The sequence below is a fragment of the Pseudophryne corroboree genome, chromosome 6 (genome assembly GCF_028390025.1).
Source record: "Pseudophryne corroboree isolate aPseCor3 chromosome 6, aPseCor3.hap2, whole genome shotgun sequence".
Lineage (NCBI taxonomy): Eukaryota > Metazoa > Chordata > Amphibia > Anura > Myobatrachidae > Pseudophryne > Pseudophryne corroboree.
In genome coordinates, this window is record NC_086449.1 from 206,469,564 (window position 1) to 206,496,600 (window position 27,037).

The 27,037-nt window shown below is 44.9% G+C and overlaps 1 protein-coding gene across 4 annotated transcripts in view; it reads left to right on the forward strand.

Annotated features, from left to right (window-relative positions):
* The window catches only part of ADAMTS17 (ADAM metallopeptidase with thrombospondin type 1 motif 17), a 547,181-nt gene that overhangs the window by 194,719 nt on the left and 325,425 nt on the right, over positions 1-27,037 (forward strand). For all 4 annotated transcript variants that reach the window (XM_063925679.1, XM_063925677.1, XM_063925678.1 and 1 more), the window contains exon 8: positions 22,871-22,976. In XM_063925679.1, coding sequence (XP_063781749.1) covers positions 22,871-22,976 — 106 coding nt within the window. The remainder of the gene's footprint in view (positions 1-22,870; positions 22,977-27,037) is intronic.

Consider the following 27,037-nt stretch of genomic DNA (forward strand, 5'->3'; position numbering starts at 1 on the left):
AAAAAACGATACACACAGTGACTCAGTCACATACCATATCTGTGTGCACTGCTCAGCCCAGTGTGCTGCATCAATGTATATATATATCTGACTGTGCTCAGCTCACACAGCTTATAATTGTGGGGGAGACTGGGGAGCACTGCAGTGCCAGTTATAGGTTATAGCAGGAGCCAGGAGTACATAATATTATATTAAAATTAAACAGTGCACACTTTTGCTGCAGGAGTGCCACTGCCAGTGTGACTAGTGACCAGTGACCTGACCACCAGTATATATAATATTAGTAGTATACTATCTCTTTATCAACCAGTCTATATTAGCAGCAGACACAGTACAGTGCGGTAGTTCACGGCTGTGGCTACCTCTGTGTCGGCACTCGGCAGCCCGTCCATAATTGTATATACCACCTAACCGTGGTTTTTTTTTCTTTCTTTATACATACATACTAGTTACGAGTATACTATCTCTTTATCAACCAGTCTATATATTAGCAGCAGACACAGTACAGTGCGGTAGTTCACGGCTGTGGCTACCTCTGTGTCGGCACTCGGCAGCCCGTCCATAATTGTATATACCACCTAACCGTGGTTTTTTTTTCTTTCTTTATACATACATACTAGTTACGAGTATACTATCTCTTTATCAACCAGTCTATATTAGCAGCAGACACAGTACAGTGCGGTAGTTCACGGCTGTGGCTACCTCTGTGTCGGCACTCGGCAGCCCGTCCATAATTGTATATACCACCTAACCGTGGTTTTTTTTTCTTTCTTTATACATACATACTAGTTACGAGTATACTATCTCTTTATCAACCAGTCTATATATTAGCAGCAGACACAGTACAGTGCGGTAGTTCACGGCTGTGGCTACCTCTGTGTCGGCACTTGGCAGCCCGTCCATAATTGTATATACCACCTAACCGTGGTTTTTTTTTCTTTCTTTATACATACATACTAGTTACGAGTATACTATCTCTTTATCAACCAGTCTATATATTAGCAGCAGACACAGTACAGTGCGGTAGTTCACGGCTGTGGCTACCTCTGTGTCGGCACTCGGCAGCCCGTCCATAATTGTATATACCACCTAACCGTGGTTTTTTTTTCTTTCTTTATACATACATACTAGTTACGAGTATACTATCTCTTTATCAACCAGTCTATATATTAGCAGCAGACACAGTACAGTGCGGTAGTTCACGGCTGTGGCTACCTCTGTGTCGGCACTCGGCAGCCCGTCCATAATTGTATATACCACCTAACCGTGGTTTTTTTTTCTTTCTTTATACATACATACTAGTTACGAGTATACTATCTCTTTATCAACCAGTCTATATTAGCAGCAGACACAGTACAGTACGGTAGTTCACGGCTGTGGCTACCTCTGTGTCTGCACTCGGCAGGCAGTCCGTCCATAATTGTATACCACCTAACCGTGGTTTTTTTTTCTTTCTTCTTTATACATACATAGTTACATAGACATCTCTTTATCAACCAGTCTATATTAGCAGCAGACACAGTACAGTACGGTAGTTCACGGCTGTGGCTACCTCTGTGTCTGCACTCGGCAGGCAGTCCGTCCATAATTGTATACCACCTAACCGTGGTTTTTTTTTCTTTCTTCTTTATACATACATAGTTACATAGACATCTCTTTATCAACCAGTCTATATTAGCAGCAGACACAGTACAGTACGGTAGTTCACGGCTGTGGCTACCTCTGTGTCTGCACTCGGCAGGCAGTCCATAATTGTATACTAGTATCCATCTCCATTGTTTACCTGAGGTGCCTTTTAGTTGTGCCTATTAAAATATGGAGAACAAAAATGTTGAGGTTCCAAAATTAGGGAAAGATCAAGATCCACTTCCACCTCGTGCTGAAGCTGCTGCCACTAGTCATGGCCGAGACGATGAAATGCCAGCAACGTCGTCTGCCAAGGCCGATGCCCAATGTCATAGTACAGAGCATGTCAAATCCAAAACACCAAATATCAGAAAAAAAAGGACTCCAAAACCTAAAATAAAATTGTCGGAGGAGAAGCGTAAACTTGCCAATATGCCATTTACGACACGGAGTGGCAAGGAACGGCTGAGGCCCTGGCCTATGTTCATGGCTAGTGGTTCAGCTTCACATGAGGATGGAAGCACTCAGCCTCTCGCTAGAAAAATGAAAAGACTCAAGCTGGCAAAAGCAGCACAGCAAAGAACTGTGCATTCTTCGAAATCCCAAATCCACAAGGAGAGTCCAATTGTGTCGGTTGCGATGCCTGACCTTCCCAACACTGGACGTGAAGAGCATGCGCCTTCCACCATTTGCACGCCCCCTGCAAGTGCTGGAAGGAGCACCCGCAGTCCAGTTCCTGATAGTCAGATTGAAGATGTCAGTGTTGAAGTACACCAGGATGAGGAGGATATGGGTGTTGCTGGCGCTGGGGAGGAAATTGACCAGGAGGATTCTGATGGTGAGGTGGTTTGTTTAAGTCAGGCACCCGGGGAGACACCTGTTGTCCGTGGGAGGAATATGGCCGTTGACATGCCAGGTGAAAATACCAAAAAAATCAGCTCTTCGGTGTGGAGGTATTTCACCAGAAATGCGGACAACAGGTGTCAAGCCGTGTGTTCCCTTTGTCAAGCTGTAATAAGTAGGGGTAAGGACGTTAACCACCTCGGAACATCCTCCCTTATACGTCACCTGCAGCGCATTCATAATAAGTCAGTGACAAGTTCAAAAACTTTGGGTGACAGCGGAAGCAGTCCACTGACCAGTAAATCCCTTCCTCTTGTAACCAAGCTCACGCAAACCACCCCACCAACTCCCTCAGTGTCAATTTCCTCCTTCCCCAGGAATGCCAATAGTCCTGCAGGCCATGTCACTGGCAATTCTGACGAGTCCTCTCCTGCCTGGGATTCCTCCGATGCATCCTTGCGTGTAACGCCTACTGCTGCTGGCGCTGCTGTTGTTGCCGCTGGGAGTCGATGGTCATCCCAGAGGGGAAGTCGTAAGCCCACTTGTACTACTTCCAGTAAGCAATTGACTGTTCAACAGTCCTTTGCGAGGAAGATGAAATATCACAGCAGTCATCCTACTGCAAAGCGGATAACTGAGGCCTTGGCATCCTGGGTGGTGAGAAACGTGGTTCCGGTATCCATCATTACTGCAGAGCCAACTAGAGACTTGTTGGAGGTACTGTGTCCCCGGTACCAAATACCATCTAGGTTCCATTTCTCTAGGCAGGCGATACCGAAAATGTACACAGACCTCAGAAAAAGAGTCACCAGTGTCCTAAAAAATGCAGCTGTACCCAATGTCCACTTAACCACGGACATGTGGACAAGTGGAGCAGGGCAGGGTCAGGACTATATGACTGTGACAGTCCACTGGGTAGATGTATGGACTCCCGCCGCAAGAACAGCAGCGGCGGCACCAGTAGCAGCATCTCGCAAACGCCAACTCTTTCCTAGGCAGGCTACGCTTTGTATCACCGGTTTCCAGAATACGCACACAGCTGAAAACCTCTTACGGCAACTGAGGAAGATCATCGCGGAATGGCTTACCCCAATTGGACTCTCCTGTGGATTTGTGGCATCGGACAACGCCAGCAATATTGTGTGTGCATTAAATATGGGCAAATTCCAGCACGTCCCATGTTTTGCACATACCTTGAATTTGGTGGTGCAGAATTTTTTAAAAAACGACAGGGGCGTGCAAGAGATGCTGTCGGTGGCCAGAAGAATTGCGGGACACTTTCGGCGTACAGGCACCACGTACAGAAGACTGGAGCACCACCAAAAACTACTGAACCTGCCCTGCCATCATCTGAAGCAAGAAGTGGTAACGAGGTGGAATTCAACCCTCTATATGCTTCAGAGGTTGGAGGAGCAGCAAAAGGCCATTCAAGCCTATACAATTGAGCACGATATAGTAGGTGGAATGCACCTGTCTCAAGCGCAGTGGAGAATGATTTCAACGTTGTGCAAGGTTCTGATGCCCTTTGAACTTGCCACACGTGAAGTCAGTTCAGACACTGCCAGCCTGAGTCAGGTCATTCCCCTCATCAGGCTTTTGCAGAAGAAGCTGGAGACATTGAAGGAGGAGCTAACACGGAGCGATTCCGCTAGGCATGTGGGACTTGTGGATGGAGCCCTTAATTCGCTTAGCAAGGATTCACGGGTGGTCAATCTGTTGAAATCAGAGCACTACATTTTGGCCACCGTGCTCGATCCTAGATTTAAAGCCTACCTTGGATCTCTCTTTCCGGCAGACACAAGTCTGCTGGGGTTGAAAGACCTGCTGGTGACAAAATTGTCAAGTCAAGCGGAACGCGACCTGTCAACATCTCCTCCTTCACATTCTCCCGCAACTGGGGGTGCGAGGAAAAGGCTCAGAATTCCGAGCCCACCCGCTGGCGGTGATGCAGGGCAGTCTGGAGCGACTGCTGATGCTGACATCTGGTCCGGACTGAAGGACCTGACAACGATTACGGACATGTCGTCTACTGTCACTGCATATGATTCTCTCAACATTGATAGAATGGTGGAGGATTATATGAGTGACCGCATCCAAGTAGGCACGTCACACAGTCCGTACTTATACTGGCAGGAAAAAGAGGCAATTTGGAGGCCCTTGCACAAACTGGCTTTATTCTACCTAAGTTGCCCTCCCACAAGTGTGTACTCCGAAAGAGTGTTTAGTGCCGCCGCTCACCTTGTCAGCAATCGGCGTACGAGGTTACATCCAGAAAATGTGGAGAAGATGATGTTCATTAAAATGAATTATAATCAATTCCTCCGCGGAGACATTGACCAGCAGCAATTGCCTCCACAAAGTACACAGGGAGCTGAGATGGTGGATTCCAGTGGGGACGAATTGATAATCTGTGAGGAGGGGGATGTACACGGTGATATATCGGAGGGTGATGATGAGGTGGACATCTTGCCTCTGTAGAGCCAGTTTGTGCAAGGAGAGATTAATTGCTTCTTTTTTGGGGGGGGGTCCAAACCAACCCGTCATATCAGTCACAGTCGTGTGGCAGACCCTGTCACTGAAATGATGGGTTGGTTAAAGTGTGCATGTCCTGTTTTGTTTATACAACATAAGGGTGGGTGGGAGGGCCCAAGGACAATTCCATCTTGCACCTCTTTTTTCTTTTCTTTTTCTTTGCATCATGTGCTGATTGGGGAGGGTTTTTTGGAAGGGACATCCTGCGTGACACTGCAGTGCCACTCCTAAATGGGCCCGGTGTTTGTGTCGGCCACTAGGGTCGCTAATCTTACTCACACAGTCAGCTACCTCATTGCGCCTCTTTTTTTCTTTGCGTCATGTGCTGTTTGGGGAGGGTTTTTTGGAAGGGACATCCTGCGCGACACTGCAGTGCCACTCCTAGATGGGCCCGGTGTTTGTGTCGGCCACTAGGGTCGCTAATCTTACTCACACAGCTACCTCATTGCGCCTCTTTTTTTCTTTGCGTCATGTGCTGTTTGGGGAGGGTTTTTTGGAAGGGACATCCTGCGTGACACTGCAGTGCCACTCCTAGATGGGCCCGGTGTTTGTGTCGGCCACTAGGGTCGCTAATCTTACTCACACAGCTACCTCATTGCGCCTCTTTTTTTCTTTGCGTCATGTGCTGTTTGGGGAGGGTTTTTTGGAAGGGCCATCCTGCGTGACACTGCAGTGCCACTCCTAGATGGGCCCGGTGTTTGTGTCGGCCACTAGGGTCGCTAATCTTACTCACACAGCTACCTCATTGCGCCTCTTTTTTTCTTTGCGTCATGTGCTGTTTGGGGAGGGTTTTTTGGAAGGGACATCCTGCGTGACACTGCAGTGCCACTCCTAGATGGGCCCGGTGTTTGTGTCGGCCACTAGGGTCGCTTATCTTACTCACACAGCGACCTCGGTGCAAATTTTAGGACTAAAAATAATATTGTGAGGTGTGAGGTATTCAGAATAGACTGAAAATGAGTGTAAATTATGGTTTTTGAGGTTAATAATACTTTGGGATCAAAATGACCCCCAAATTCTATGATTTAAGCTGTTTTTTAGTGTTTTTTGAAAAAAACACCCGAATCCAAAACACACCCGAATCCGACAAAAAAAATTCGGTGAGGTTTTGCCAAAACGCGTTCGAACCCAAAACACGGCCGCGGAACCGAACCCAAAACCAAAACACAAAACCCGAAAAATTTCAGGCGCTCATCACTAGTTAACATACGCTATCAGTACAGTAGATTGTATTGGTAAAAGTACAATGGATGTAAAGAACATGGAAAACATATTAAAATGTATCACTAAAACATATCTATAGTGAACTAGTTTTCATGCATCACCAAGTTTCCACTCACATGTGTGAGTGAGATCTTAGCAAGCTTGGTGTATAGGCAATGGCGTAATATCTCTTCAACTTTTTGGAGCAGCTTTGATACAGCCAGAGAGAATCCTTACAGTTAAAGGGTACACACCTGGCCTATCTGCCGACCTACCTGACATTTAGTGAGTGCACTAGATTGGTTGTGGGGGGAAAAGCGCACTGAGCTACCGTTATATAGGTAGAACTATATATATATAAACCGGAGTACAAAGAGAGCAAAATATCTTGTAATATATTGATATCCACTTCCTATGGAGGGAGAAGAAACAAAATTCTTAACTAACGAATAGAAAGGCCGGTGGTGCTCCCTGGAGTTGTAAAGAACAGATCACATACTATGCAAAAAGAAAAAAGACAACTCTTTTTCATGGGGCACTCTTATTGATAATCTAAAACTTAACTTTTATTTGCTTTTGAGCAGATTTCCAAAAGCAGAAACCAGGCATCTAGTCACCTAATTTTCCCCGTCTTCCTTCTGACATTTTTTCCTTCTCTACAGTATATAACTGTTTAAACACTAGCACATGGCTAAACATCTGTACACTGGTGACTGGTCAAAAAGTTTAACCGTACAATTTGTATTAATTTATATTGATATATATTCGGAGGCTCAATAGTAGCTATAACATATAAATCAACCTTGTTTTTGGCAGCAGGCCATGGATTGATGTTTTTTAAATGATTCATTTACAGTAATAATTGTAGACGATTTCTAATAATTAGTTGACCGTAATTCATTCAGTGAGAAGGACTTTATAAGAAGACATTTCGGGGGACTTAGCCAGTTACACCAGATATTATCATAATTTAATGTGTGTTATATGTTAGTATGTTAATGTGAGTCCAATTTCTACAAATAAAAGTTAAGTTTTAGATTATCAATAAGAGTGCCCCATGAAAAAGAGTTGTCTTTTTTCTTTTTGCATAGTATGTGATTTAGTGAGTGCATACAGACTAATCAATCGTCAGCCCGATGTGTCGTGCCTGACGTCACAACTGGGCGGGCCTTTAAATGTGCCTGCCCAGCTGAGATGTTAGTCCCCAGCAGTCTCTACAGCAAGTGCTGTACACACAGTCAGATCTGCAGATATCATGGCCATCGGCTATGCTGCAGGGTCGACGCAATATGTCTGTGAACGGGATGCAGTTACGTTGCCGGCTGTCGAGATCCCAGCAGTCCAAATATCGACACCGGGATCCTGACACCCTTCAGAATCCTGACATCGGAACTCTGAATGGATCGGAATCCCGACAGCTGCCATCCCGACTGCGGATTAGGCCCCCGGCGGGGGTGTGTGTGTGTTAGGCACTGAGGGGGGAGGTTTGGGTTAGGCTGTGGGAAGGGTGGGTTAGGGGGGGCAGGGAGAGGGGAGAACATCCCTTACTCACCCCTGTCGATCTTCTCGTCAGCGGGATACTGGCGTCGGTATTAGGACCGCCGGGATCCCCTGCGTCTGCAATTAATACTGATCCCCACTGAGCAATGCCGTTCACAGGCATATAGGGGGTAAACACCCGGCGAAGGACTCGTGATACTGTATATCGCCCGTTTGATTAAACAGCCCATATATCGCTCAGTGTGTACTCAGCTTAAGTGTTTACATATTGGCTTCTGCTTATATTGCTATGTTCACAATTTCAATTTACAGAATAAATCATTTAAGCTATGATTTTGTACATAGGTGTTTTCAAACTAGCCTCATTCTCAAACCACTCCCATTATTTAGTATATGCATATGACAATCTCGTCTAGTGTGATAAAAGGTTCTTGGTCTGAGACATTAATGAAACCAATGAAGATAGAAAAACGTAGCAACCTGTTAGATAACTTCAATTCTGTTACTTTTCTAATGCAGTTTAGAAAATGAAGAAAATATTGTTTGATTCTAAAGCAGCTGTTTCAGTACAGTCAGTATCTCTGTAAAAATGAGTACAATCATGAAACCTTTGTTTATGCTCCTGTATATGAAGTTATACTGTGCCTGGAGGTTGGTTTGTAATGACTTTCCAAACCTCAGTTTGGGCATTAAAAAGATGTGCATGGAGCATAACATTCCTTAAAGCTCATACTGGGTAGGTGTTATTGGTGAGGACTTAACCACCATCTGGTTGATCCATACTAGTCCATGCAGAGACCAGTGTTTGGAGGTCAGAGTATGTTTGGTCAGGAGAAATGGTAGTATTGATTTAGAGAGACGAGTAGGGGAGTTTTTCCTGGTTATGAGCCTTATGATTTCCCTATAGCCACAGTATTATACTCACTGTTATATGCTAATGTGACAATCGGCTGAACTAAGGACCTTGGGGGTAATTCTAAGTTAATCGCAGCAGGAAATTTTTTAGCAGTTGGGCAAAACCATGTGCACTGCAGGGGAGGCAGGTTTAACATGTGCAGAGAGAGTTAGATTTGGGTGGGGTGAGTTCAATCTGCAATCTAAATTGCAGTGTAAAAATAAAGCAGCCAGTATTTACCCTGCACAGAAACAAAATAACCCCCCCAAATCTAACTCTCTCTGCAAATGTTATATCTGCCCACCCTGCAGTGCACATGGTTTTGGCCAAATGCTAAAAAATGTCCTGCTGCGATCAACTTGGAATTACCCCCCTTATTCAGGTTTGTTAGCAAACCAAAAAAGCACACTAATGGGCAAAACCATGCTGCACTGCAGATGTGCAGATGGGGCAGATGTAACATGTGCAGAGAGATTTAGATTTGGGTGGGGTGTGTTCAAACTGAATTCTAAATTGCAGTATAAAAATAAAGCAGCCAGCCGGGGCCGTTACTTGCAGCGTGCAAGCCGTGCATTTGCACGGGCTGTTCTTGGCCTGACACCTGCTGGCTGCATTAGCTGCTCCTCCTCCTCCCGTCCATAATACTCCAATCAGGGGAAGGAGTTTTGCGAAGTGACATGCCATGATGCAACCGCATCATTTTTTGAACCTCCGCCACCTGAGCGGAGTATGATGGACGGGAGGAGGAGGAGCATCTATTGCAGCTATCCAGCAATAAGCATGACATGCACCCAGAGCATAAAAACCCCTGGCAATGAGCATGACACCCAGAGCATGAAACCCCTGGCAATGAGCATGACACCCTGAGCATGAAACCCCTGGCAATGAGCATGACAACCCCTGGCAATGAGCATGACACCCTGAGCATGAAACCCCTGGCAATGAGCATGACAACCCCTGGCAATGAGCATGACACCCTGAGCATGAAACCCCTGGCAAGGAGCATGACACCCAGAGCATGAAACTCCTGGCAACGAGCAGGTCATTTAAAAGTAATTAGAAGCCTTACTGGCATAATGTATCACAGGTATTGTGGTACAGGCGGCATAATATGGTGCAAGGGGCATTACGGCATATATTGATTGGGAACACCCGAGTGGCCATATGGATCCTTGTTTAACCTTGGCTATTAGTTTGCTGAGCATCACTGGAGTAGCACTTCAGTAACATTTGGACTTGTGAAGGACAGACTACAGTGAGTATAGATTTGTATTTTTACCAAACATCCTTTTGTTTTCTTCTACGGGCTGCAGATATTAATAGAATATAATTATTGCTGTGAAGTTATTGTGCATGGCTTGGCATTCTCCTCTGCAATTCAGGATGAGGTTACTCATCTTTGGTAACATCTGGTATTGGCTACGGTTATTCCCTCTATATAAAGATACTAGAGTTATTTGTAGATTAGGTATGCAGAACTGTAACGTGTGATTAGGACATTCTGTACCAAACAATTAAGGTTTGTCATTTTTTTTCTAACTGATGAAAACAGTCTGCTGCTAACCGCAATGCCTGGCTAAAACTTATTTATTGGCTTTGATAGTATTATCTATGGAGAATTTAATTAAATGTGGTACAATAATAGACCGTCCTTGTGCACACACTCCCCCCCGCTGTATCACAGTTAGGGTCTGAGCCGTACATAATACGAATGCACCACCGGACGCTGGCAGCGAATAGAATGTTAAAACAACTATACACATGTATAGAGTTGGACGATCGCACAGCCCAGTCTTCCATCCATGGGAGTGTCTGTCATCATCATCTGCACTTACCCCTACCTCATGCAGGTGTAGGAGATCTGTCTGAATTTGGCCCCCACAGTGCATACGCATGACTCCAAATAGCAAGTAAATCTGGCTAAACACCCGCTACACACTCAAATACACTCACAAAATGGTTCTCTTCATGTGTTTGCATTGTTGCCACTCAATTTTCACCCGTTCCATTCAGTTTCCATTTAGCTGCCGCAGAGAATCGTGTGAGATGCGTACAACTCTGGTCATTTATCACTCTTTATCCATCTCCACTAAATCACTTTTTAAGGTCTAATACATTTGGGCCATAGTTTTAACCCGTGTTACAGCTCTTCGCACTGCACCTTGGTCCTGGGTTATTCCCGGGTCGATTACTTTCATACTGAACCCGTGTCTGCCCTCAAAATGTATGAGATATTAAAAGTGAATGTTTTTTTTTTTTTTGGCACACAAAGATGAGGTCATGAAACGCGGGTGGTGACTGCCATCTGCCAGCGACTTTGAGTGGCAAACCAGCACCTTTAGCGTAACCCGTGTCGCACCTGTCACACACTGCAGCCTACCTGTGTCGGTCCTGGGTCTAGCCATGGTCGTGACCCAAGTAGTGGTCACGTGACAAGTATCTCGCGTCGAGCCCGTCACACTAACACAGGACCCAAGTTGCCCCACAGCAATATCTCGGGCTCAGTGTGAAATCGGTATATGGGGTAAATGTACTAAGAATCATATCACACCCATGTTTGGCCAACATTAAACATGGGTGAGATCGATCAGACATAGGTGCTTTTTTTAAAGTAAAACAAGGGAATTTACTATGTTCCTATATTTTAGTTACTCTTGTTTTCCAATGGTGTATGTGTCCGTGTTTGACTGTTTACTGACAGCTAAACACTCCCGAACATAAAGCCTGCACAGATCAGTGACATCCGTTCAGTACTTCTCTATTAAAATGAAAAAAAAGGGTAAACATTTAAAAAAAAAAAAAAAGTATCATAACTAGCCCTCTTGTATCGGTCCTGGTTCCAAAAATACAGGGAGGAAAAGATGTAGGTGTTGGCCTGGTCTAACTAGTCAGCCCCGGCCGAGGTTTCCTGGGGGAGTGCTCACCCACCCAATAAAGTTCCACCCACCACTCCAGGCACCCAAGGCCAGGGCTGAATCCTGGGGCTATCCCCACCACCCCGGTCGGTGGGTGCCGAGTTGATAGTCTGTGAGTTTTGTTTTGACTACAGGTACCAGCAAGCCTCCATTGTATGCTAGAACACTGAGAACCACAAGTACCAGCATGCTGGGCATTAAGGGCCCATTGGTACCTATAGTTAAAGTGTAGATTACGTCCTCTTCAGTCCATATAGGGATCCAACAGGTTATAAAAAACAACACACCGAAAACCTGAACCACTATGGATTGAGAAAATGTATGTGTTAACACATACACTTCCTCTACACAACTGAGTGGGACCAGGGTGACTCCTGTCATTAGAAGAGCCGTCAGCCAATCAGCGAGTGCCACCATAGGAGCTGTCCTCTGATTTGCTGTGAGTGGCTTCACTGTCAATCAAACCCACCCCCATAGACTTCAATGATGGGAAAGCGCCCCCTATGGTGAGAACCGCTACATTGTATCCTTTGATATTAAACACAAAGTTCACCTCTGTTAATCTTGTGGTTAGTGATGGAAACCACAAAGTTAATAGAGATGAACCTTGGGGTTAACATCATAGGATACAATGTAGCGGATTCCACCATAGACTTCAGTGGCCATTGAAGTCTATGGGGGTGGTTTTGATTGGCAGTTCAGCTGTATACAGCCAATGAGAGAACAGGTACCTCTATAGAGCTATTTTCTGAAATTATAAATGTTACTTCAGTACTGATTGGTTGACATGGGCAACTTCTCCACTCTTTTCACTGCTTCACGAATAAATCCCTATCTCTCTCCAAGGTTTGATACAGCTTCCCCTTTATTTGATAGTCTTATTAGGAGGAATAGTTTGTGGCACAGTTTTTGGCATACATTAATTCTTAGGTAAATGTAAGATTAATCACCACACTAATTTGTGTATGAGCAGTTCCGTTAAAATGATAGAGAACAATAAAATTAGTAATGGAGCGCTGAGAAAGTTAAAAAAGCACAAATACCTTGAAAGCCTGAAAAGCGTTGGAAAGCGTCATCAGTCCAGACCTAGCACTACAGCACGTCACTCTCTCCGCACCGATGGGCAAGAGAATGTTAAGATACGAGCAGGAGAAGGTATCGGTGGGAACCAGCTGGATCGGCGGGACATTGCACGCAAGAAAGAGGTAGGCAGCGGTCGGGAAAGTTAGCATAGTTTGCAACAATCCCTGCACACCACCACACTGTGGTCCTGACCACCGGCGTTTATACGGAACCCTGAACAGCATCAGAAAAACTGACTTTCATACCCGCACCAAAAGGGCTGCTAAACATTATCATTAACCCTTTTTTATCCATACAGGTATTTGCGCTTTTTTTTACTTTCTCAGTGCTCCATTGCTAATTTTATTATACATTAATTCTTATCAGAACACTATCTCTGTGAGTACTTGTGAGTTTCTGCCACCTGTCCAACATTTCTGCTATAGTCTAAAACCACGCTGCTAGGTTTATTGGGCACTCACTATATTTGTGTGCGCAGTCGTGTGTCAGTGGTGAGTAATAAGATATTGAATTCCTTATGTAACAGACACTGATGTGAATGAATAAACACTTTCAGATGTTAAGTGCTGCATGATATGTTGGCGCAGGATAACTAATGAAAATAATAAACAAAACATTGTTCTTCAACATAATTGACAGAAAGCAATAAAGTGCCATAATGAAACCTGTATAAAAATAAAACCGGTCTTGATGAAAAAAAAAAAAAAAAATCGCAGCTCCCTCTCCCAGTGGTTTCTGAAGCAAATCTGAACTCTGGAGGGTAAATATTGAAATATGGGTGCAGGGTGTGTGGTGTGCCCCTTCCCCCCTGGAGCCAGTGTGCGTCGCACACACTGCATCCATTATAGATACACCAGTGCCTTAAGGCCTTTCTAAGTTGTATTCCAGACTTTTGCAGTTTAATGGCGTTTGAGAGATTGCCAATGTCAGTCCCCCATACAGGTAAATGCATACAAGCTATAGGGCCAAATGTAATAGGGTGCAAGGTACAAGTTTGTCCCGCAGCATGTAAATGCAATAGCCTGGCTATTACATATGTGAATCTATGCAAGTGTTTATGTGTGTAAACCCGCAGGTTGTAATGAGAGTTTCATTTGACAGAAGCATGCACAGATGAGAATAATAAGAGTAAGGGTCCTAGTACCAGCAGCGGGCTCCACTAGCAGGAGGGTAATGCCACATCCATGGAACACACTTCCCCTCCAGAGCACCCAAGGCATGGGCTGAACCCCTGCACTGTGGGTGCCAAATTGATAGCATTCAGTTAGAGTTGGTAAATAACATCTCTTACAGGGGGATTATAAGACCCAGCAAACCTCTGCTGCATGCTGGTACTTGGAGAACCACAAGTACCAGTATGCTTCGCAAATACCAGGACCTACGTGGGTGCTGTTATTAGGAGAGCCACCAGCCAATCAGCGGCTGCTTCCATAAGAGCAGCCCGCTGATTGGCTGTGAGCTGTCAGACAGTCAATCAATACTTCCGCCATTGATTTCAATGGCGGGACCCGCTGGGCTGACTCCTAATAACCTAGTGGTTCCCACCATTAAAGTTAATAGGAGGAAGCGTTAATTGACAGTCTGACCACTCAAAGCCAATCAGCGGGCTACTCCTACGGCGGCTCTCCTAATAACAGGACTCACGTGGATTCTAGCATTCACGTAGAAGAGCAATATGTGTATACAGTACACAGTGCTTCTCATTTCCGGCATGGATCGAGTGTTTTATATTTGGTTGTTTTTAACCCCTCAGATGCCTACAAGGGATAGGTGAGTATGGATTTTTTTTACAGCTTTTGGGGATTCTACATGGACAAATGGATGTGATCTACACCATGGACTATGTGTGTATAATATAATATAATATAATATAATGGAGTATGTGTGAGTGTATATATTCATATTTTACTTTCACAGTGTGAGTGTGCTGTCTTTTTTTTTTTAAACATTTCTTTATTGAGTCATTATGAGTAAACAAACAGTTGATCTAGTATAAATGCCAAACGTCTTGAACAGATCTCAATTCGTACATCAGAACAAATGTTTACAGAAATAAAACAGTGACAATGAATAATTATGTCTTGTTAGCGGTGTCCATTCATGTCACCAATAATTACTTTATACTGACAGAAGCAAGAAATTAGTCCCGAGGGGGAGCCACCGACGGACCTCCAGTATCAGCATAGGGAGACAGGCGGATCTAGTGCTGCCAATCTCGTTAAATACCATGTGGTGTTTTTTAAGCTATGTGCTGTCTTTTTTTAAATATTTCTGTGAAAGGAGGTCTACAAATAGCAGCGGGCCCCTGATACTCTGCATGCTGGTACTTGTGGTTCTTCAAGTACCGGCATGCAGGGGAGGCTTGCTGGGACTTGTAGTCCCCCTTCAAAAGACAATATTATTTACCAACTCAAACAAACTGAATGCTACTAACTATTGCACCCATAGCCCAGAGGTCCTGAGGATAGCCTCGATCTTCTGCCCAGGCCTTGAGTGCCCTGGGGTTCCCTTTATTGGAGGGTCCCTAAAACCCTGGCTGACTAGTTAGGGGGCTTAATGCTTCGCCCACTTCAGTTGTATCCCCTGGCTGTGACATTACTCCTCTGCTAGTGGAGCCCGGTCCTGGTTCTAAAAATACGCTGGACCCCCTACTCGTTTTGTTTCCCAGGTTTTTTAGAACCAGGACTGGTCCAAGAGCCTGCTGCTGGTTCTTAAGATATAGGGGAACCCCATGCATTTTCCCCTGTATTTTTAAAACTAGTATCAACTCAAAAATCCCGGGGCTGGTTATCCTTTATTTTTGAAGAAGGAGTTCACGGATCTCACTGATCTGGTGAGTCCTTGGTAAGGTTTTTGGTGCAAGTTTCTAACTCACACCCTATTACATTGACCGAGTTGTATGTTTTCCATGGGAAAACCCCTGGATGCAAGTTTCGCTCATGGTAGTTGCGGGAATGCAAGAAAAGTGCGAGTTTGCGTGTTCTCGCACCGTATTACATGTGCAAGTTCTAAAAAATTGTGAGTTCTGCACTAAACTCACCTTTTTTTTTGAACTCACACCCTATTACATTTGGCCCTGAGTGTGGGGCTGTTTAAGGTATTGGGGGCTCTAGTTGATCAGACTAATGTCTCCTGTAAATAAATCTTAATGCTAAGTCTTTATGCTATCTCTTTCTTCTTCTAACAAAATTATATTTTTATTTGTAAGTGGAGTTCTCATTTAAGTGTTGTCTATTCATTTATGCAACAGTGACCGTAATGTCAATGTGTGAGACTGAACCACAGATGTTTTATCTGAGGTCACTTGAAGAAGCAAAAATAAATAGCTTATAAGAGGAGACCCCATCAGATTTTCCATGCAAGCAATGAGATTCCATCACATTTTCTGAACAGTTTCAAGACTTGTCCTGGGGTAACCCACTAAGAAGCAGCATGTTAGGAAACCGAGTGTAACCCTGACCAACAAGTGTATACATGCCTGTCATTCACCACAGCTATAAATCTGTCTGAATTAAGCAATGCTACTGGTAAAAAGTCAGCAATGCTTAGGTGTTGTGGCTATCAAATCTGCAAGCTTGCATTTTCTTTTCCCTGGAATTTGGATGAATAGGAAATCAAATAATTTCCTCTCTCGGCATAATTAACAAATGAGAGCTGGTCAGGATAAATGAACCTCAGTACTTTCCCCATTAGCAACTTTAAGTCTGGAACAACACTCATCAATACAGTATATAACTGACTGCGTGTCATCTATATCACCACAAATGTGCTTCATCTACAGATCCACTTACATCTAGCCTCCCTGCAAGTTAAACAGTCCTTCTAGGTCGTGCCAAACATATTTTCATGTGACTTTTTCCATTAAAATGCGTCTTATTTGCGAAAAACAATGCACAAGCAGCTTTTGCTGATTAAAATGATATGCAGCATGCCTAGATTCTGTGTGCGACCGCGGCTGTATCTGCATACGGAATGCTATGCTACAGTGTTTTACGCAAATTTTCCTAGAAAACACTGTAGCGTAGCATTTCGTATGTAGATACCGGCATGGTCGCAAACAGAATATAGGCATTCCGCATATCATTTCAATCAGCAGAGTCTGCTTGTGCGTCTTAATCACACATCGATACAAATAAGACACATTTTTGACAAAAAAAGATGCCCGAAGCTAACAGAGTTGCACAGGACCTCTCAGCTAACTCCACTCCAGGCATCTCCTGCTGTGTGGCATATTGAGGCTAGATGTATGAGGACACTGTATACATACAATAAAAATTGAAGGGTTGTTTCTGTACAATTTTATTTTGAGAAATATACTTCTAGTGACTGTTTTTGGACTATGGGCCTAATTCAAGGCTGATTTGCAAAACAACATTTTCCTCTAATGGGCAAAACCATGTGCACTGCAGGGGGGCAGATATACCATGTGCAGAAAAAGTTAGATTTGGGTGGGGTGTGTTCAAACTGAAATCTAAATTGCTATGTAAAAATAAAGCAGCCAGTATTTACTCTGCACAGAAACAATATAACCAACCCAAACCTAACTCTCTCTTTATATCTGCCCTACCTGCAGTGCACATGGTTTTGCCCATTAGAGGAAAATGTTGTTTTGCATCAATCTTGAAGTAGGCCCGATGGAGGCAAGGGGGGGTCAATCCGAGTTGTTCGCTCGTTAGCAGTTTTTAGCAGCCGTGCAAACGCATTGTCGCCGCCCACTGGGGAGTGTATTTTTGCTTTGCAGAAGTGCGAACGCTTGTGCAGCAGTGCGCCTGCAAAATCTTTTTGTGCAAAACGAGACCAAACCCTGTAGTTACTCTTCGTGTGCATTGATTCTAACGAGGAGGGACGGCTTTTGACATCACACACCTGCCCAGCGTTCGCCCAGCCACACCTGCGTTTTTCCCGACACGCTTGCGTTTTTCTAAGCACTCCCTGAAAACGGTTAGTTGACACCCAGAAACACCCACTTCATGTCAATCTTCCTGCTCTTTATACCCGTACGTCGCGCGTGCGCATTGTGGTGCATGCGCAGATTAGCCGTTTTTTTCACTCATCGCTGCGCTGCGAACAACGTCAGCTAGCGATCCTCTCAGAATGACTCCCAAAATTACTGACTGTCTGTTCATTCTGGCATCACACAGAAACTGCTGGATGAATTTGGATTGTGTTTTCACTTTTGTATAGATTAGTGACCTAGAAAGAAACTAAGGCACGTATGATCTGTATGTGACATCAGGGAGTGGAGCAAGGTAAAAGAAAATCCAGATGCTTGATTCCCGACGCACTGAAAGTTGGTGTTCCGTCTTGCTTCTGCGGAACTTGATTCCGCCCAAGTTATGCAACGGAAACCAAATTAAAGTGACTGCTCTGCAGAGGAACTTAATTGAGGCAGAGATTCAAACGGTATGTGGCACAGGTGAGACTGTGTTTTCTACCACGTACAGTATACCCCATATCCCCAGCAATTTTCCTTTTCATTTCAAGCACCTGCAGTTTTCTGAAAGCATTTGCTTTGCTATGACGATCAACAAGTCACGGGGCAAACGCTCAGGGCTGTAGGCGTAGATCTCAGGACCAGCTGCTTCTCCCATGGGCAGCTTAACATGGCTTGTTCACGAGTTAGTAGCCCCAAGCATCTTTTTGTGTTAATGTCTGAAGGAAACACTGCAAATATTGTTTACAAATAAATTTTGTGATCACTGCGTACAATATAAAATATACATCACAATTTTAGATGGCACTATTGTTTTTGTAAAATTAGTTGCACTGAACTAGAACTATGCCATGCAGCAATCTGAATGACAGTAGATTTCATACATGGCATACACCAGGGACGGATTGGCCCACCAGGACACCATGACAGATTCCGATGGGCCGGTCCCATATCCCCCTCAGCCAGGCCGATGCACACTCAGGCTGGGCTGGCTCACACTGCTTCCAGTACTTGCGGTTCATTGGAACACAATCTGGAAGTTAGGCTAGTGGGCACTTCCAGGTGCCGCTAGCCGTGAAAAGTGGTGAAGCTGTTCTACCAACGGGGGACCTGGAGAAAGTTAACCAGCCCAGCAGCATCTTCTCTCTGGCCCCGGCCAAAGGTCTCTTCAACGAGCCCGGCCCGAGAGCAGCAGCATAACGATGGTCGGAGCCGGGTTCACTACACCCGCCGCCACCCTAGCTCCCGCACTCTCACTCAACTGGCCAGAGCGGCAACTGAGCACTGGAGGGGACCCGGCAGAGAGGTTATTTTTAATGACATTATTTGCATTATCATTATGGTGTAAGGGTTAGGGCATCCCCGGTCACAGTGTCTGGTTTGGGTACTGGACAGGAGCAGGATGTACCTTGTACCTTGTTCTCAGGATGCCAGCTGATCAGGCAGCATTCACAGCCAGCCCTGGGACAATCTCTAATGCAAAGTCCCAATGTCTGTCCATGATGATGGGCCTATTTATGTAATGCGGTGGCTACGTATGTAATGAGGTGGCTACATATGTAATGCGGTGACTACGTATGTAATGTGGTGCTATTTGTATAATGAGGTGCTACACATGTAATGTGGTGCTATTTGCATAATGCGGTGCTATACGTGTAGTGTGGTGCTATACATGTAATGTGGTGCTATTCGAGTTATGTGGTGCTATTTGTGTAATGCGGTGCTATACGTGTAGTGCGAGGCTATACATGTAATGTGGTGCTATTCGAGTTATGTGGTGCTATTTGTGTAATGCGGTGCTATACGTGTAGTGCGAGGCTATACATGTAATGTGGTGCTATTCGAGTTATGTGGTGCTATTTGTGTAATGCGGTGCTATACGTGTAGTGCGAGGCTATACATGCAATGCAGTGCTGTACGTGTAATGTGGTGCTGTTCGTGTAATGTGGTGCAATTCCTGTAATAATGTGGTGGCTATGCATGTAATCAGGGGCGGATTGGCCACTGGGACAGATTCTGCTGTGCTGGTTCCCTGTGCCTGTGTTGCTCCCTCCCTGTACTGTGCTGTATGTTCCCCTCCTTGTACTTTGAAACATATTAGATAAAAAAAAGGGGTTTGTAGAATGAAAAATCAATAAAATCAGAAGTAGACACTGAAAGTGGTCATATCAGTCCTTGTATATTCAGACGTACAGATGTGCATCAGGGAAGGGTATTGTAGCAGCATATGCATAAAGTCGCAGGTAAACATTTACATAACGTAAAGCAAAGGAGGCCCCAACTGTGTCTATCTCAGAATCATGACCTCTGAGGAGTGACCCCACCCTCTTAACAGACTCCGCCCCCAATAGGGCTGCTTCCATAAATTTCCCGGGCTGGTGTTCGATCCCAATCCGCCCCTGGCACACACTGTCAGATATAATGTCTGTCAGACCGACAGATATTTTATAAGACAAACTGAAACCCATCAGATATCATGGACATACACTCTTGAGATAGCTCACAGGGTATGCCACAATATCTGCGTTCCTCCCCTGGGGAGGAAACATTTCCCATTCCTCCCCCATGAAGGAACATTGGAAATGTTGGGCACCGACCAATTATCGGATCTATCGGACTTTCTAGACAATTTTGCATGAATTCTTAATGTGGAAAGTGTATGCCCAGCATAAGTCATAGGATACATATACAATAGTTTAACATATAATAACCAGAAGGCGCTAGTAGACACCACTCACTCGTAGCTTACTTATTGTATTGGTATAGTGACCATGACATTCGCTACCACAAAAAGAAGAGCTAACCCTCAAAAATAGACAAAATTCAAAATAGTGAAGTGCTATCAAACGGCACACATCAGTATGAATAATAAATCAGTTTTAGGGGGATATCCAATTAACCCCGGTAAGCCAGCATGAGCTGTGGCTTATCTGGGGTTACCTGAAGCTGCACCGGGTGCCGGCTCCTGACAGCGCACGGTGCAGCGCTGCTCCTCCGGCTCCCGCTAGTCACATGGCCGCTCCTCTGTCATGTGACCGCTGCCGGGGACGGAGGAGAGAGGGGATCCGGTTAGTGCACGGGTCACCGCGCCGAGGACAGCTTCCGAATGCCTGCAGTCCCAGCCTGCTGCTGCTGTAGCGGGCATGGGATGTTGCAGAGGCAGACGAAACCAAATCCCCAGAAACAGCCCCGTTTTCCGTGTGAAAACGGGGCTGTTTCTACCAAAAACACATAGGTTTCACGAACCTGTGCGTTTTCGGGAGAATGGGCATTTTTCTACAGGCGATCAATCTAGATAGCATGTAAAAAAATAAATCGATGACAAATCGCGAAAAACATAAGTTTTTTGCACCCGATGTTTTACCGGGCCTACAAGTATATCCCCCTTGGTCTGTAATTACATAAAATACACACATAATAAAAACATACACAACAGAACAATAAATCCTCAGTAAAGATGGTGTAACAATGGTTTGCCTAACAGTAGGGGAGTGCCTGTAATAAGGTAAACTATGGTTTTCTCATGCAGCAGTATGTAGGGAATTAAATAATATATATTAACTGTCCACAAAAAAATGGTCTCATTGGCTTCTTCTTCACTATCTGTCTAGATGTATGTTTTTATTAAATGGGGATAGGTTACAGTAGCACAGAAATTCGTATATACCCATACCTCACCGTCTCGATTTTAGTGGGATAGTCCCACTGTCCCACCTTTAGGACATGGTCGGGAGGTTGGGGGACTAAGCAGCATTGGTGGCTATGGTGGTGAACAGATGCTAGAGTGCTGGGCTCGCCCCAGCGTGACGCAAAAATGGTGGGGTGTCATGTGAAGTCTCCCCCAAACCATGTCATTCAGGAGGCGTGGGCGCAAGGGTCCTGATCTCCTAACAAAAAATGTTGGCTGTCATGTATACTGAATAATAAGAGAGAGTATGCATGTATGCATGTATGTTTTCATGTGTATTTAGTTAAAGCATCTAAATCCTACATCTTTGAACTTATTTAATTGGTTAGTATTACCATACTGTAAATGTAACCTAATTAGTTCCTCTGGTGTACTGTCTCACAAATATTCATGTGATTTCCAGGTTATTGCTACCCTCAATAGGGCCCGGTTGAAATTGTCAGAGCTACCTAGGTAGTGTATATTGAGCAACTGTCCAATGGTAATTAAAGTCAGTGCCGTAACTAGACATTTTGGCGCTGTGTGCAAGAAACGGCATCGGTGCACCCCCTTTATGTAAAATAGGGGCAGTGTGCGCCGCAGGCGCACGTGAAAAATATAGAGGTGTGGTTTCATGGAGAAGGGGTGTGGCCACAAAATAATACCAATTCATATTACGGTGCATAGTGGTCTCAATTATTCAAATTACTCTGCACAGTAGCGCCACTACACCAGGTAGAGCCCCTTTTACACATTACGGCAGACAGCGTCCTCTATTTTTACACATTACGGCGACAGCATCCCCTTTTTTACACATTACGGCAGACAGCATCCCCTTTTTACACATTATGGCAGGTGGAGCCCCCTTTTACTCATTACGGCAGGCAGAGCACCTTACAGCCCCCCTACCCTTAGGCTGTAATGTAGTGTACTTTAGTGTAGTGTACTGCAGTGTAATGTAGTGTAGTGTAGTGTACTTTAGTGTAATGTAGTGTAATGTAGTGTAGTGTGTGGGCAGCCACTTACATGACTTCTCCTTCTTCCTGTGGCTGTACTGCTGCCGGCTCCTGACCCAGCGCTCCCTCTGTAGACTGCACTGCAGGCCGAGAGAGGGGGTGGGCCGAGGGGGACCAAGAGAGGGGGCAGGCCGCGGTAGCACAGCTGAGCACACGGGGGCGAAGAGAGGTGGCGGGCTGCTGGAGCGCAGTACACGGGGGCCGATGGAGGAGGGGCCGTATGAGCACAGTACACAGGGGCCAAGAGAGGGAGCGGGCCGAGGGAGCGCAGTAGACAGGGACGGGCAGTGGGAACGCAGGGTGAATATGCGCTCTAACTAGGTGTGCGCTGTGGGCAATGCCCCTTCTGCACACACCTAGTTACGGCGCTGATTAAAGTTTCACCTTTTTGTCAGTGCACCTGCTCCAGCTAGTATATAGGTTTGTGTGTGTGTGTGTGTGTGTGTGTGTGTGTCGGGGGTGGGGATGTGGTGAACAGTTCAGCTTAATGTGCAAATACATAAACCGGTAAGTACAATACAAAATCAGAAGTTTCTCTTTGCAGTGTATTCATTCAGTATACTATTGCATAGTTTTCCATGGCATGGTAAATAATATAAATACAAGTTCTGACTCCTGGAAATCTCTCAGACCTGACCATTTTTATTTTATCTGCAGGAATCGCCTATCTTGGGGGAGCGTGCAGTGCTAAACGCAAGTGTGTTCTGGCAGAGGATAACGGTCTCAATTTGGCCTTTACTGTTGCTCATGAGCTTGGTCACAAGTAAGATTTTATATAAGTGTTATCATTTCAGCATTTTACCATGTGCAGAGCTACAGAAAGTATTATTTCTTTGCACCGGCATTACTCGGGTACCTAGGACATTTCTAAGTGGCACGAATGACCTCCTATGTCAACAGTACTGTCTAGAAGTTTTCTAATAAATAATAATAAGCAGGATATATTGATAAACATATATAGTCCTTCAGAGCACAACAGTTTTTCCGTGATTATGTATTCGACCATTACAGTGAGCTGTGAAGAGATAAATGTACAGCAGATGTAGGATGGGGTTCAGTATGACTTACCAATGGACTGGATGCTGGCAGTCAGTATACTGACAGCGGCATCCCATCCATCAGAATCCCGACAGCCCCCCATGTAGCCCCCTAACTTTCACCTAACCCTCATCTTTTCCCTACCTAACCGTCCCTTGTGTGTGACTAACCCTAACCCTCCCTGCTTGGTGCCTAACCCTCCCTCCCCGGTCCCTAACCCTAACCTTTGCTAAGCCCCTTCTGCTGCCATAACCTAACCTCCCTCTCACGCCAGGACGGCAGCGCCCCCCCGCTGTCAGGATGATCCCGGTGCCGACTGACAGTATTTTTACGCCGGCGTCCCGTTTGGTGTCAGTGTTTCGACGCTGGTATCGTGTCCTCCCTCGGGAGCCTGGCGTCGGTATATCGACTGCCGGGATCCCGTTCCTCTGGAAGCTGACTGCTTCCCGTGGGAGGGGATGGATGATTGAAACTTAGGTTTCGTGGTGTAGGGTAGTGGTTCCCAAATGAGGCACTAACAGGGGTGCCACAGGTTGGTGGTCCATGACCAAATCAAATTTGTTCTTGTCAATGTGATAGACAAAAGCAGTGTTGGCGGCTGCCAATCATAAAATATATGGACAAACAAGCACAGCCCTGTCCACCACCACATAACTGAACCTACGGATGACGGGTAAGTACAATTTACTTCATTTTATAATTTGAGCTGAATTTCTCAATAAGAATCTTTTTGCCTAAGGGTGCCGTGAAAAAACGCTGATAGTCTATTGCTCCTCTATTCGAGAAAGTTTTGGAAGCACTGATATATGGGGTTTCTCTGTACTTTAGAGTAATTGCAATTTGCAAAGTTACCTTTTATGGCAGCTTGCCTCCCAATAATTGCGTAATAGACAAGAGATCCAATACCTACACTACAAACTTTGGCTTTATGCAAATTAATAAATAAAGTAGACTGTGGGCTACCCATCTCTCTTTTATTGGTCAGTATCCTGAAAGAAAGGGTCATGGCATGTTCTGTCTAGTTGAATGGTACAAACACTACACCAAAACTTGCTGGTTACTATTGTCGGCTTGTGTGACTGATCATCTGTTTTGGACACTGTGACTGAGTGCAAAATGGCTCGATCTGTCCAATTTGGCCACCTGTGTCTCTTGCCAAATTGATTACTGATCCTGATGTTCGTGCTGGGCGGTAGTTTTAGCGCATCTTAGTATGTCTTCAAAGGCTGTAATCTTTCCAAAGCTTACAGTATTAGAAAATATAGTAGAACTACAGATAATGTAAAAAATTATTTGTTTTTTAGTAAGTACTTTTTAGTAAGCAAAAGCTTTAGTTTTGGAACGGATGCAAGTCCCTATATAATTATATTTATACTGTTCACATGTATTAGTAGATAACTGGTAAGCTGAGCTTTGTGTCCTCATTTTTCATGTATAGTTCTGTTTTTATATTTCCAACAGGTAAAGTTGTGCTTGAGCTGAAGATATATGTTGCTGTATGCAGAATTATTTATGTTCTTATTTGAAAGTGTGGATTTTAAAAAAATGTGTTTAAATAGGCTATCCACTAGATATGCTTGTATTTGCAGCGTATCGCTTCTCAAACATGGGTCTGATTCAGATGTGGTTGAAGACTGCACTAGTATGGTAATGCACTAGCATGGTAATGCTCTAGTATGGTAATGCAGTTGGTAGACACCTCCTGCATGCGTTAGTGATCCGTGCTGCGTCTTAGGATGGAGCATCCTATCACCGGACGCCGCAGTTCTGACCAAGAGACCAGGAAATCACTGTAGTGTTTGCTGTAAAAATACTTTTTTTTTATAATTTACAAATATTTCAATTGTGTTGTAAAAAATATTTAATGATAGTAATATTACATAAGCCCTGAGAGTGACCTGTGAACCACAAAGACAAACACCAAACATCAAACTGCCATCATCAAACCACAATTTTTTAATCAGGGTCTATTGATGACTGTTCCTTGGGCTTCCGGTCTGTGACCGCAACTGGTGTCCTAGAGGCAGTGTAAATGAAACTGTACTGTATAAAAATGAGGCCAAGATCAACAATCGTGGTTGCATGGCAGGGATTGGGAAGCACCTTGCTCTCCAGCTCAGTTATCCGCTATAACTATCCTGCCTTGGTGATTGTGTCTTGTTTGGGGTTGCACTTGGAGCCTGCACTGTTACTTACCCTTACAAATCTGTTTGTGGGGTCTCAGGGGATTTCTCGCTTGGTCCTTCTGGTGCACAAATCTCTCCTCCTATAAGGACGTCTATCTCACTGGTTGCTGATCTGCTGCCGCTTGTGCTCCAGGCTCCCCTGATCCCTGGGGCTTGGGTCCTCTCTGTGCTGAAGACTGACTGGCAAGTTAATTCCATCTACATCTGGCAACTCCCATTAGAATGTCCATGTGGTCACCATTGTGAACTTCTCAAAGTCCTGCTCTGCAGTTGGCTGGCTGTAACTCCTGCACTTGCCCTGACATGACATCTTTTTGGCCATATTCTGAGTGGGGCTGTTTGGACCTATTCTATGGTAGGTCTATAATGCCCCTAGAAGCTCTACGACTGCTGACTGTCCCTTCCTGTTCTGTAGTTATTCACTGCGATATGCATTTCTCTGTTCACTATGTTTCATAGTATAGTATTCTGTAATGTCCTGATTATACGCCTTCTTTTATTTTTTTGCATAGTCCGCAGAACAACCGGAGCCTATCCTATTAGCCACGATGCCAACACTTATTGGGGATTATGCTTCAGGTGCCTGAGCATAATCTCTGATAAGCAGCCGTCAGAGCCGCGATAACACATGGGATCGGGGACTTATTTCAGCTGTTAAAAACTTCCTCTAATTGGATACCACAGTAATGACCATCGGTCATAAATCGCGATATCCGGGCATTTTTAATGGCTAAAATGGCATTGGTGGCTAATAGAATGCTGTCCTATATGAATTTAGATGTTTGTTGTCTAGTTTTCTTTTTACCAAGGTGCCATTTGCTGGAGCGCTTTTATGGGCAGTTACAAAGTGGCTCTATCAAACTATGCTTACTTCTAACTATTCTATATGGTAAGAGGGAGGGGGAGCAGGGACAAATTATCCGGGCACGGGTTATCTGGAAGGGCCCAGCAGGAGCTTGGGTCCGTGCCCCCGTTGTGTGCTGGGCTGCACTGGGGCCAGGAAGGCTGCTGTTCTCTCCTAAGGGGGGTGTGGCCACACCTCCCAAAATTAGGCCACAACCCCTGCATTACCCTGCCAAAACCTCTCTACGGCCCTGTGCCGCTGTTTCCTACATTTGGGGAACCAGGTGTGCTACTATTGGGGTGTGGTATACAGGGTAGGGGAATGATGTATGTACTGGGATCATGGTTTCACTGTGTGCTTCCATTCTTATGCCATATTTCTTGGGGGTTTTTTTTAATTGTTTTTACACGGGTGTAAATCTTAACATTTCTTAAAAACAAGCAATTTAAAGATCCGCAGTCATCATCCAATCATATTCTGTCTTCTCTACACACCTATCTTCCAGGAAAGAGATGATTGCCGGGGATGCATGTGGAGAGCAGTAGCTATTATGGAGCTAGATTCACCAATTGGGGCAGATGTATTAAGGGGATCATTCCGAGTTGATCGCACGTTGCAACTTTTTGCTGCTCGTGCAATCAACTAGACGTCGCCTATGGGGGAGTGTATTTTCGCATAGCAGGGCTGCGATCGCTTGTGCAGCCCTGCTATGCTAAAAAAGTTTTGTGCAGAACAAGAACAGCCCTACACCTACTT